At 52.7% G+C, this 12,632-nt stretch overlaps 1 protein-coding gene across 4 annotated transcripts in view; it reads right to left on the bottom strand.

Moving 5' to 3' along the window:
• Nucleotides 1–12,632, bottom strand: part of PLCG1 (phospholipase C gamma 1) — a 36,234-nt gene that overhangs the window by 11,767 nt on the left and 11,835 nt on the right. For 3 of the 4 annotated variants that reach the window (XM_036321884.1, XM_036321885.1, XM_036321882.1), the window contains exons 3-5: nt 2,204–2,356; nt 1,996–2,089; nt 1,805–1,852 (exon numbers count right to left, since the gene is read on the bottom strand). In XM_036321884.1, the coding sequence (XP_036177777.1) occupies nt 1,805–1,852; nt 1,996–2,089; nt 2,204–2,356 (295 nt within the window). Of the gene's footprint in view, nt 1–1,804; nt 1,853–1,995; nt 2,090–2,203; nt 2,357–4,794; nt 4,901–12,632 lie in introns of those variants that run through there. The other variant, XM_036321886.1, reaches the window with a different exon arrangement.

Below are 12,632 nucleotides of genomic sequence, written 5' to 3'. Positions count from 1 at the left end.
AGGCCTGATGGGAAGCATTCCCTGCCCTCCACGGGTGCCCTGCCAGAATGTGGGGCTAGCCCAGGGGTGGGCAAACTTTTTGACTCGAGGGCCCCAATGGGTTCTTAAACTGGACCGGAGGGCCGGAACAAAAGCATGGATGGAGTGTTTGTGTGAACTAATATAAATTCAAAGTAAACATCATTACATAAAAGGGTACGGTCTTTTTTTTTTTTTTTAGTTTTATTCATTTCAAACGGGCCGAATCCGGCTCGCAGGCCGTAGTTTGCCCACGGCTGGGCTAGAGGACACTGCTGGGCCTAGCAACAGGATGGAGAAGATGGGGGAAAGGCTTTCTCTCCTGGGAGGTGGTATCAGGGAGGGGAGGATGGGAAACACTCCTCTTCCTGCTCAAGAGCCTGGCAGTCAGCACCCAAACTCCCGAGCGGATCCTGCTCTGTATGAGGGGTCGGCCTGCTACCAGCAAGTGCTGTTCAGAAGCACTGGCTCTGTCCAGATGCCAGCTGTCTGACCCTGTCAGCAGGAGGTAGGCCGTCACTTCACAGGTAAGAAACTTGCTGCATGACTCCACATTCGCTCCATGGACTCTGCCATCAGCATTGCAAACAGGCTGTTCTCTCTCTCTCACCCAAAACCTGTCTTGCCCCTGTGTACCTCTCTAGCTACTGCCCACCCCCTTGTCTGCTCCCCTTCACAGCAATGCCTTGAAGGAGCCATCCATTCCCTGAACCCTCTCCACTGCCTGTCTCAAGGTCACCACAACCTCTGTGCTATGAAGTCCAAGGGGCACCTCTCCATCTTCACCACACCTGAAGGCCTGCACAGCTGACTGCTCCCTCTCCCTGGGCTTCCAGAACAGTGCCCCCCCCCCCCCCCCTTACCTCACGAGCTGCTACATCGCTTGGCAAGTTCCTCATTACCTCTCCAATCCCCAACATCCAAGCAGCCCGGATCAGCCACTGGCCCTTTTCCCTTTTCTTGTTACGCTTATCCCCAGGTGATTCTAGCCTCATGGCCTTCCTATCATCTAAATGCTCCACAGGTTAACATCTCCACCCCAACTTCTTCCCTACACTCAATCTGCCCACTTACCTACTAATGTCTCTACCTGAACATCTAAGGGCATCATGAAATTTTAACACACCCCAAATGAACTGGTAAGCCCCCAGATTGCTCCTCCCAGGCTTCCCATCTGTCAAGGGCAGCTCTGCCTTTCCAGATTCTCAGGCCAAAAAGCTGTCACCCTCGACTCTCTTTTTCTCACACCCACCTCTGCCCTGACCCAAGCCCTCCCCCGATCTTTCACCCACAGTGCTGGAGTTGCTGCCCTGGACTCTCCACTAGCAGCCAGCAAGCCTGTGTAAGTGAAGTCAGGTAGTGGCTCTCTTCCAAACCCTCCCTGGCTTCCTGTCTCTCTCACAGAAAGTCATGACCTGGTCTTTGTCCCCCATCTCTCCTTGGCCCCTCTGGCTATCACATTATAGCTTCAAAGCACCCCCTGCACACATTACAAGCTGCCTGGCTTCTTTCCAGGCGCCCAGAGCAAGTTCTGCACTTCCTGTCTCTGAATAAAGCGGCAGGGCACATGGCTTCTTGTCCCTGGCCTCTCTTGCCAGCTTGCACCATGGCCACCAGAGGGCTTTCTGCAGGAAGCTACTTGTGCCAGAACCACCTGTCACCCCAAGTCCCTCAGAAATAGGTCCCCTGAGTCTGTTGGTTCTTCAGGCAGCTACCCTGAGGCATGGTTACTGTTATGGGTGCCCCAGCTCACCCTGCTGGGCTAGAGCCACAGCTTAGAACCTACCGATCCTCACGATTCCGATCCACCGAGTAGAACTGCTTCCGCAGCCACCTGGAGGGAAAAGCCTGCAGTGAGGGCCACTTTTCCAGCCAGGGCCAGGCCCAAGCCCAGGGAGATCAGCATGTTGTCCCTGCCCTGCTCCCTAGATCCCAACACCCCCCAACTCTAACTACAGGGTCAGGGGTTGTTCTTACCTCTCAATCTGCAGGGGTGTGGCTGCCTGCAATGTGTCCTCCATCAGCCAAGTCAAGCCCTTGATCCACATGTTCACTTCATCCTCAGATGTAGCTGTGAGTGAAGGGTGAACAGCTGAACTGTGAGGACACACCACCCACGGAGCCAGAGACCAGGGGACATTCCCCTTAACTATTCCCCTGCCTCCACCAGCCCCTTGACTCCCACCTTGCAGACTCAGGGTCTTCAGGCGGAATTCCATCCCATACAGGATGACAAAGCAATGTGACTGGTCTGGTCGGAAAGCAGGGTCCTCTTGATAGCGATCAAAGTCCCGTGAAGTCTTCCCTGGGCGGATCTCCTTGATTTCTCGAATGTCAACTAGGAAGGTAGAGAAGAGGTCAAGGTCAGGCTGGGGTCCCTGAAACAGCACTGAAACAAGGGCAACTTGGTTTCCTCAATACCATACTCTCCTTCAGGGAGGGACCACAGAGAGACTCCCCTCCTGGAGGGCAGACAGCTGGGTGACAAGAGAGAGCTGAGGTGCACCTAAGCATACCTCTGTTCAAACCCGAGAGGTCTGAGCAAGCTGTCTGGGGAGAGGGAGAGGGAGCTCAGTCTTGTGTACCTTTCCCCTGCTGAGAATACAGCAGGTTACTCTGACCTGAAAAAAAGCTGGAACCTAGAAAGAGAAACAGGCTGTTCTGTGAGGACCATTTCCTTACACAAAGTACACAAACCAAATTGCAATTGACAGTCCCTTGGGGAGGGAGGGGCTGGGCAGGATCAGGCCCAAAGAACTGGTACAGTCCTGAAATGGCTGACCCTCTGAAGTCACCCACAAGCGTCAGCAAGAGGCCTTGTCCCCCAAAGCAGCAGCTGTCCATGGGGTGTTTCCTATCCTGGCTATCAAACCTGCGCACGCCCCCTACCCTAACACAGATGGGGAGCACAGGCCTGAATGGCAGACACCTGCCTCGCTGCTAACTCCAGAGATGATGCTGAGTGACTCGTCTGACTTTCAGTTTCGGTTTCACCATGTATAAAGAAAGGCTAGATTATGCTTCTCTAGAAGGCAGGGTGGTAGAAAACCATTCATGGGCTCTTGGCTGGAACCCAGCTCAGGTCATATTAGCTGTGTGACCTCAGCAGAGTGACAACTGCTCTGACCCCACTGCTGCTACGTTGGGAACACAGTAACCAATAACGGCATCATGAGGATGATGATAAGATCAAAAGTCCTGAGAGCCAAAGTACCCAGCCCTGAGGGAACGTGGCAGGAGATCATCCAGTACCCACTCCTTCACCAAAGTTGGCTCAGGCACCCAGGCCTGGAGAAGGCTGCCCAGCCACACTCACCCCTGGTGTTAGCTGGGATCCTAGACAGAAAGCAGACTTACCAGGCCAGATAAAGGGACTTAGGGAGGATCAGATCAAATGAAAGAAGCTTGGCTTAGCCATCAGAGACAACCCTCTCTGAGGACTCCCTTAGAGCCCCTCTCTCCAAATGCGCTCAGCCCAGACAGGCCTGGAAGATGTGGGGCCAGGAGCAGTGCCAACAGGCTGCCTGGCTGGCCTCCGCCCCAGGAGCCCTCCCAGCCCAAACTGCACACCACCCGGCTGGAATGTCCCAAGCGGCCAAATCCCCAGGCTCTTTCCCTGTCCCTCTAGCCACAGCTGGGATACATCCATCCCACCTTGAACAGTATGGCAAGGCTTCTGACCCCAACCCCAGCTCCCCCTCCACACATTACTGGTTCTACCGGCCCGCTCCATGTCTTCAGCAAGCCCTCGGGCCTGGTTCTAAAGCTGAAAGCCCTGACTTTCCTGCTGGCTGCCCTGCCCCCAGTTCTCACCAATGAGCCATCCTTCCTGAGTCTTCAGAATCTTTACAGAACATTGTTCTCTGGTCCCTCCCCAGGTTGCTCACTAAGGAGAACATGCTTCTTTTCTGGCCTTTAAGGCCCTTCATGATGGGGCTCAATGATTTACTACCCCCAGCTTCTGTCCTCCCATCTTCTCTACTCCATCCAAAATAAGCTGGGCCAATGGCAAGAACAGCCAGCACCTTCCTGTCCCCCATTTCATCTTGGTTCCTAGCCTGGGACTGTCTCCCTCCCAGACTCCAATTCTACCAAGACCCAACTTGGAAACGCCTTCATGCAGTGGCCATACCCTTGACCCCCAATGGCACTATGCATATACACGCCTCATCTCCCCGTAGGCCAGGCAGTGCTTGCTCAATGACCAAGTGAACAAATGAAAAAGATAGTCACACAGGTGGGGGGAGGGGCAATGGGGGTAGGTTGTTTTTTTTAATTAGGAGTCATACTCAGGTAGAAACAGGAAGGGGGAAAATTGAGTCACAAAGACCCAGCCCAGAAAGACAGAGTTTCCAGGGATGGAAGGAGGAGCTGAACAGGGGAAATGCCCAGATGAGAAACTGCAGAACCACCACAAATTCTGCCCTTTGAAATAGAAACCAGCATGCTTTTCCGGTGCAAAGCTGCTGTCATCCTCCCACATCTCTGACAGAGGCACACAACCTCACACACACAAATGCATGTAGGACAAGGCCTTTGTGGTGCATACCTGGGCCCTTCCTCTCAGCCTCTCCCTTCAGTACGTAGAAGTAGTCACAGCGTGACAGCTGGGAGGTCAGTACGAAGCCTACTGCTGGGCTACACACAGCCACCCCATACGCATGCACATGTGCACAACACACTGACGGACGGTAGCCCTGAGTGAACCCCAGCCATGCCCTGTGCTCCTGGGCTCACTTCCATTGAGACCAGACTGGAGGCAGAACAGGCTCTCACCCAAGACAGGTAGGCACAGAGCAGCTCCAGGCCAGGCGTCCAAGTCTCCCAAGCTCCTGTTGGCACATCTGGTCCCTCGTACTTCCCTCATAAGGAAGTGCCAGTCTGATGCCCTCCAAGGCCATCAAGCCAAGAGCAGGCTGAAAGGACACAACACTAGAGTGAGGCACCCTTCTAGGTTCTTCAAAGCCACATCCTGTGCGATCTCGTGTCTCCCTTCCTTCTGCCTCCCAGAACAAATAGAGCTGGGTCCCCTTTCTTGAGAGAACCAGGTCTGGTCCCCCAGGGACTATCATCATTAGAGGAGACTCCCTGGGTCGGACACAGCCTTGGCCCTACTTGGGGGGACTGGGGGCTCGGACCACAGTCAGTCTGGGTCACACCTGCAGTGGGACAGGAAGGATAGGAAGAGAGACCCTAACAGGGGTCAGGAGGGGAACTGCTTAGAGGAGCAGGAGAGCAGCAGCACCCTGTTCCCAGAGACCCATAACCCAGCATTCATACCCACTCAGAACCAAAGGAGAACACGCTCAGGGAAACATGAGGGAAAAGAAAAGCCAAAGACACGCAGAGGTCCCTGCTAGGCTGGAGATGGGAGGGAGACCGGTATCTCTGTCAGAACAAGGGCTCTAAGTTCAGATCAGTGCATTCAGACGTGGCCTAGGCCAGAAGCTGCTTCCTGAGCCTGCGGCAGCCACAGCACCCCACCTGCACACGCACCAACAGTCTGAGGCATGTGCACACCACCGCCTCTCATAGGGTGGGGTGCCAGAATGGGAGGCTAACAGATCTGAAATCACAAAGACCAAGTTTCAAGCCAAGCTCATAGCTTGGGCCTTAGACACGTCGGCTCTCCTTTCTGGTAAGCCATGGATAAAAGGAAGGTTGTAGTGGGATGGGCCTGCCAAAAACCCTTCACATGCAGACAGACTGCTACACCAAGAGCCACATGGGATAGTCAGCCTTAATCTACCCTGACTGCCCCAACCTTGGATTGTTTTCTGTTGTGGTCTTTATGCAGAAGGAAGTGCTCACAGCCTGGCGGTAGGGGCTCTAAGCACTGAATTTGCTTGATGATCAAATAGGGAGATGCTCCCTTCTTTCCTCTCTTGGCCCAGGGACAGGCTCCTTGCCTGAGACCATAAAGACTATAGGCCAGCAGTTACTCAAAGCCCAGTGCCCAGGGCATGCAGACCTGAAGAGCAAATATCTTCTGCATATATAAGCAATGGCAGTCACTTTCTCTTTAAGAGCCTCAGGTTCCTCATCTGAGCCACAGAACTGACCCCAAGCACTCTGGGAGCTGTACCACTAGATAGCAACAAAAGGCAATGCTGCTCAGGACCAGCTTAGAACTTGCCTCCACAGGAGAGCAGGCCTCCACCCCTCAAACAGTACCCGCTGTCCTGGGTGGGGGAGGAGAGGGTGCTGTGAAGGGACAAGCTAACTGGCAGGCAGCCAGTCTGGAGCCTGGGAAGGGTAGAGGACAATGAGCACAGAGGACCTGCCTGTGCTCAGCCCCTCTGAAGGTAGGGCTACTTCCTGTCCTGGAATCCTGCTCCCAACCCACTCCCAGACATTAGGCCAACCCACGAGGGCCCCACCAGCCCTGCTCCTGCCCAGGGCTTCTGGAAGCCACTGCAGGGCTGTGCTGGGGCAGCATTCCTGTTGACCAGGCAGAGTCCCCAGACAAGAATCCCAAGGAAGAGAAAGGGGTGGCAAAAGTGGGACACCAAGATTTTTAGGGCTCCTCAATGAGCATGGCCCAAGAAAGCCAGCCCATGCTCATTGCAGGAACATGGCTTCACCCTGACCATGGTGGGCTCTGGGAGTGGGCGAGGGTGTCCAGAATCACATCCAAGACCCTAAGTTAGATCCCAGTTTCTTGATCAGGAACCCATGTCCTAGGGTCCCCTGCCCTCAATTGAGGCCACTTCCCAAATTGTCCATCAGGCAAGGAAGACATATGAAAAGAGTCATGAGCGAAGCACCACCTCTGAGCCTCTTTCCTCATCTGCAAAATGGGACCAGCACTCCTGGCACCTTCCTCATGGGCTGCTGTGAGATGTCGGTGCGATGACAGACACTAAGTGATCTTACCAGGAAGGGACGGGAGAACATACCGAAAATTGAAACCCCCAAATGAAGGTATTTCCAAGAAAACCACCATGACAGAAAAAACAAACAAAACAAAAAACAAACAAATAACACACACACGCACACACACACAGAAGGAAATGGCACAAATTTCTGGACATGAAACATGCTTTTAGTGCAAGTTTCTTAAGTTTTCCCTTTATAAGGTAATTTTAACTGTGAGTTAACTGATGTAAACTATAATAGAAACTGTTCACATAAAAATGCATGTAAATATATTTTGCAACTTAAAAATATCACAACTCATGATAAATATGCAGGTTCTTTTTAAAACCTGACTGTCTGACAGAGGTAAGTGAATATTAACCCAGACAGGCCCCTTCACTCTGGGGGTTGTCAATATACCCACCTGTGGAACCTGAACAACCTGACCAGTCCTGCAGAGGGCACTGGAGGAAAGTGGGGAAAGCCCGGTCCTTCTAAAGAGTGCAAATCCAATCAAGGCAACGAAATGCAGAGCCCAGCCTCACACTGGCTCCCAGCCCTCCTTCTTACCTCTGAGCCTGTGCACGAGTCAGGGCCACCACCTCACCTGACTCTGGCAGGCCCAGGCCAGCGCACACTCAGTGCCCTTGACTCTGTCACACCAACTAGTGCTTCCTGGTGTCTGGGCCACAGGCCTGTGTGCTCACCAAGGAATAAACCACTTTGGGCTCTTCCCTCCATTCCCCAAACCCAGGTCCTGGTGAAGCCTCAAAATGCTTTGCAGAGTGCTTAGAAGCAAGAATGACACCCTGGGGTTAGATTCCAGAGCTGATTACCTAAGAAGCAGCAGAAGACCCCAGGTACTCAAAGATGGTATGAGGGATGAAGAGGCAGGGGAGAGGGGGGGAGCACCAAAGCTTGGGGAGCTACACCAAATAAGCCAATGCAGTGGTCAGTGAGGTGACTCTGGGGGCAGGAAAAAGGACCAGGCACAGCTGGGGGGATGTGGCCTCTGGGGGCCAGTGTAATCTGGAACAATGGGAAGTCCCCCACAAAGGCTCCTACAGCCAGTGGGAACCATGGGAAGTCAATGGAGCTATGAGGCAGCTGGAACAGTAGAAGAGGCAGGGCTCCTTTTTTTTTTTTTAACTTTAGTTCAATATCTTTTTAAAAAAAAATATTTTTATTGATTTCAGCGAGGAAGAGAAAAGGAGAGAAAGAGAAACATCAACGAGAGTCATTGATTGACTGCCTCCTGCATGCCCCACAATGGGGATGGAGCCAGCAACCTGGGCATGTGCCCTTGCCTGAAATCGAACCCGAAACCCTTCAGTCCGCAGGCCAATTCTCTATCCACTGAGCCAAACCGGCTAGGGCGTGGCAGGGCTCCTTGAGCACCACACCCTGCTTAGCTCTAAGCCAAGGCCACCAGGGGATTCACAAGAGTGGGTCCCAGGGGTCAGGAGAGGTGTGCACATCTTCCCAGAAATGCTCTCATCAATCACTTTCTCCATGCACAGTCTGTGCAAACAGATGGGCCATTCTCAGTACCCCCACCCTTTAAGTCAGCCAACCACTTTATCACCCTCCAAAGAAACTACATGCCAAGGGCCTGAGGGAACACAAATGGAACTTAGCCTTCTCCCCCAGAGAATGCTGAGATGCAGAAAGGAAGCCTCAAAAGGAAGTGATTGTCCTCTGGCCAATTCCTGGCCCTGCACCTCTGCCATCCCTACACTCAAAGGCTCAAAGGTTCCCTCACGGCGGCTCCCCCAGGGTAGGGCAGGCACCTGAGAGCATCTTCACATGGAACCAGGGGCAAAGGGGCTCTGTACCCCAGGGCACCTGTCCTAGCCAGGAATATCAGCTTCAAACAGAGCCTTCACAGCTCTAAAGGCAAAAGATGGAAGTGGCCAAAGAGGACACAGACAGAACCTGGGCATGGGCGGGAAAGGAACCTGATGCTGCAGGCCAGGTGCCTGGGATGGCCAGCAATTGCCCAGATGTCTGCCCACTGACTACCACAGCCTCTCCCCTTCCTACCTTACAACAGAAACAGTTAGAAGAAGCTCCCAGCAAAAGCGGAGGCTATCTACCTCGATTTTACAAATGAGAATCCAGGCTTGGAGACCCAGGATCACAGGGTTGCACAGCAAGAGGAAGGTACAGCAGTTGCCTTCAAAGCCAACTAGCAGGGGGAGAGGAACAGAGCCCCTTCCCAGGATGCACACAGGAACACCCTAGCTGAACCCTGCAGTCTAGGTATACCAAGGGCAGGGGTCAGCATCTGCCCTGGCTGGAGTTTCTTCAGTCACTATTCCCTAAACACCTGACTGAGGAGAGCTGCCAGGCCTGACTCAGCATCCGGCTCTCTCCCACCTCGATAAACAGGAAAAGGCCATTCTGTCAGCTGGACGCAGGACTCTGGATCCTTCTACATGGAACCCTGCACCCCTATCTACTAACTGCCTCAGGCCATGGCTGTAAAGGACCCTTACCAGTACAGAATGTTATCTAGAGTCTAGATTCTAGGTGAAGCTCCTCTTTGGAGCCATGAGGAAATGGATACTCCACATGGTAGGTCTTGGCAGAATGGGACCCTCTGAAGTGACTCCACAGCAGCCACCATACCTGAGAAGCAGCAGGACAGCCCCAGCGAGTCTTCACACCTTCCAGGTGGCAGCTCTCTTTCCTAGGATGCTAGATGAAGCCCACCCATTCTGGAGGTAGGCACAGTATGCCCAAGCCCAAAGGAAGAAGGGAAAGGAGCCCCATCCAGAAAACTAAAAGCTAAGAGAGAGAGAGCTGAGCAGTTGCCTATCAGTATTATTCACTCTTTCCATCATCTGATCAAACACCTACTCACTCTGGGCCAGGCCCTGGGGTGGGTCCTGGCTAAAAGGAAATCAATAAGGCACTGAAGTTCCTGCCCCTGAGAAAGCCCCTGCCTGGTGGAGGAAACAGGGGAAGCAGATAATTATGATGTCATGCCAAGAGGGGAACAACAGGGAGACCCATGTCTCTGGTGCTGAGAGCAAAGAGAAAGTGAGCAGTTCTACTTGCAAAGTCTCAGACTGCTGCAAAGACAGGGTAGAGGGCTGGCCTGCCCACACCACATAGAGGGAAGCACGGGGCCAGAGCATCAATGCAGTAGCCTGGTTGTTCAGTTCACAGGACGCTTGTTCAGAGTTCTGTGGACGAGAGAGAGAAAAAAGGGGCCTACCTGGCCTGCACCACCACCGTAAGGGAAAACACTGTAAGGGAAAGTGTAACAAGAATCAAGGACTTGTATGCATGCATATAAGCATAACCAATGGACACAGACACCAGGGTGGTGAGGGCATGAACTGGGGGTGGAGGAGGGGGGCAATGGGGGGGATAAGGACACATATGTAATACCTTAATCAATAAAAAAAATAAAATTTAAAAAGCAAAAAGAAGGAGCTTGTCCCAATTTTTCTGCCCAAGAGACTAGATGACTCCCCAAGCAGCCCATGGGTCAGCTTCAGGGCAGAGGTCCTGTACACTTTGACCTCTGCCTCCCCTGCAGGCTGATGCTACTTAAAGTCTAGATGGCCTGCCTGCCAGGCCCCCACCACAGGAGAGAGCCGAGGGCCTAGCAGGGCCAGGTCCCAGAGCTGTCTAGGATCTCAAAGGGCCCAACGAAATGCCAATATATTCAGGCCATCTGGAGAACCAGAGTGCTCAGCTTAAGTCACTTTTCTATCCTCTTCTTTCCAAAAACTCAGCACTCAACATGGCTAACTGTGCCTTCCATCTTACCAGAAGCTCTGCCATTGACTGCTCTCTCCCTCACAAGCTCTCCTGATTTTTCTGCTTCTCCTTAGGCTTCAGGCCTATCGCCATCACATGCAGGCTTTCAAGGCCAAGGTCTCCTCTCCTTGTTCCTAGTCAGTGTCACCCACAGCTTTAATTATCTCCTAGCACAAGTAATTCACAAACATGGCTCTATCCTCGTCCTGGACTACAAGCTTCAGGCCCTTCCATCTAACTGCCAACTTGCTATCTCCACCTGCTCACCTCAAAGAAACCCCTCTAAACCAGAGGTCGCCAACCTTTCGGGCCTCATGGACCACCGGTTGGCGACTGCCACTCTAAACCAAACACTATTTTCTCTCACCAAAACCCTCTAGCCACAACTCTTGGGTCAGCTAACAGCATTACTTTCAAACAAGTGCATAAACTTGAAACTTTAGAATCATCCTTAATATCTCCTTTTCTCTCACACTCCTTTCTCCCAATCTAATCCGTGAACAAGTCCGACTGGCTTTATTTATTATTCACAACTATATTTACTGAGCACCAGATGAGTGGTAACAGTACTTTAAGGCAATTTCACTGACAGTCAATACTCTCCATTGGACTGTAAGCTCCTTGAGGGCATGGACCATGCTGTCACCTACAATACCCCAGTGCCTAGCAAGAAATGGGATGAGCCCTAACTGGTTTAGCTCAGTTGATAAAGGGTCGGCCTGCGGACTGAAGGGTCCCAGGTTCGATTCCGGTCAAGGGCATGTACCTTGGTTGCGGACACATCACCAGTAGGGGGTGTGCAGGAGGCAGCTGATCGATGTTTCTCTCTTATCGATGTTTCTAACTCTCTAACCCTCTCCCTTCCTCTGTAAAAAAGTCAATAAAATATATTTTTTTAAAAAACAAATGGGATGAGTTAGAAGAAGAAATATCTGGGGCCTCCCTCCTTCAAGGAAACAATAGGGGCCTCTGACTGGGGTCTCAGTGACAGGGACTGACCCCACGTGGGGGGACAGCAGAGGCGTCCTCATGTGGAGCTTGCTGGGCCTAATGCATTCATTCTCAGCACCCAGCCCTGGCTCCCCACCTCTTTGGTTTCTGTGTTACCACCACCATGAGCCCTGCTACTTCTTGAGGGGAGATGTGAGGCAGCCTTTAAACCCCAACAGAGTCAAACTTGACTAGGAACTTGGGGATGTTCTAAGTCAGAGGTGGGGAACGACGGGCCTGCAGGCTGAATAAAGCCAGCGAAATCATTTGGTCAGGCCCTGCCAAGGCATTAGGGGTGAGTTAATTAAATGTTTGACCAAATACAGCAAGCTAATTTTTAAGTTCATAATTTTATATGGTCTGAGAACCCTATATAATGAAACCCTAATATGCAAATTGACTGAACAGTGGAATGATGACACGCACTATGACACGCACTGGCCACCAGGGGGCAGACGCTCAACGTAGGAGCTGCCCTCTGGTGGTCAGTGTGCTCCCACAGGGGTCTTCGTGGCAACACTAAGGACCCCTTGGGGGATGTCCCACAGGGGGGAGTGGGCCTAAGCCGGCATTTGGACATCCCCCAAGGGGTCCTGGACTGCAAAAGGGCTCAGTCGGGCTGAGGGACACCCCCCTGCCCCTGCACAAATGTCATGCACCGGGCCTCTAGTGATGTTATAAATATCCAAATGGCCCTTGACAGAAAAAAGGTTTCCCACCCCTGTAATCTATATATATAAAAAGCCAGCGACCAGAAAACTATAACGACTGGTGGCTATGATGCCCACTGTGGCCAGTGAACCTGCCCGATGGTTAGTGGGGTTAGCTGGCCAACCTCCTGCGGCCCCTCCCCGCCAGCTGGCCCTGCTCCCAATTGGCCTCTCCCACCCTGATCAAGGGCGGGACAGCAGCCAACACCCACACGGCCCCTCCCCTCAACCGGTCCTGCCCCCCGATCGCCCCCCTTGCTCCAATAGGGGGCGGGGCTGGCT

The sequence above is a fragment of the Myotis myotis genome, unplaced genomic scaffold (assembly GCF_014108235.1).
Source record: "Myotis myotis isolate mMyoMyo1 unplaced genomic scaffold, mMyoMyo1.p scaffold_m19_p_9, whole genome shotgun sequence".
Classification (NCBI taxonomy): domain Eukaryota; kingdom Metazoa; phylum Chordata; class Mammalia; order Chiroptera; family Vespertilionidae; genus Myotis; species Myotis myotis.
Note: the sequence above shows the minus strand (reverse complement) of the source record. Positions and strands in the feature narration are given on the sequence as shown.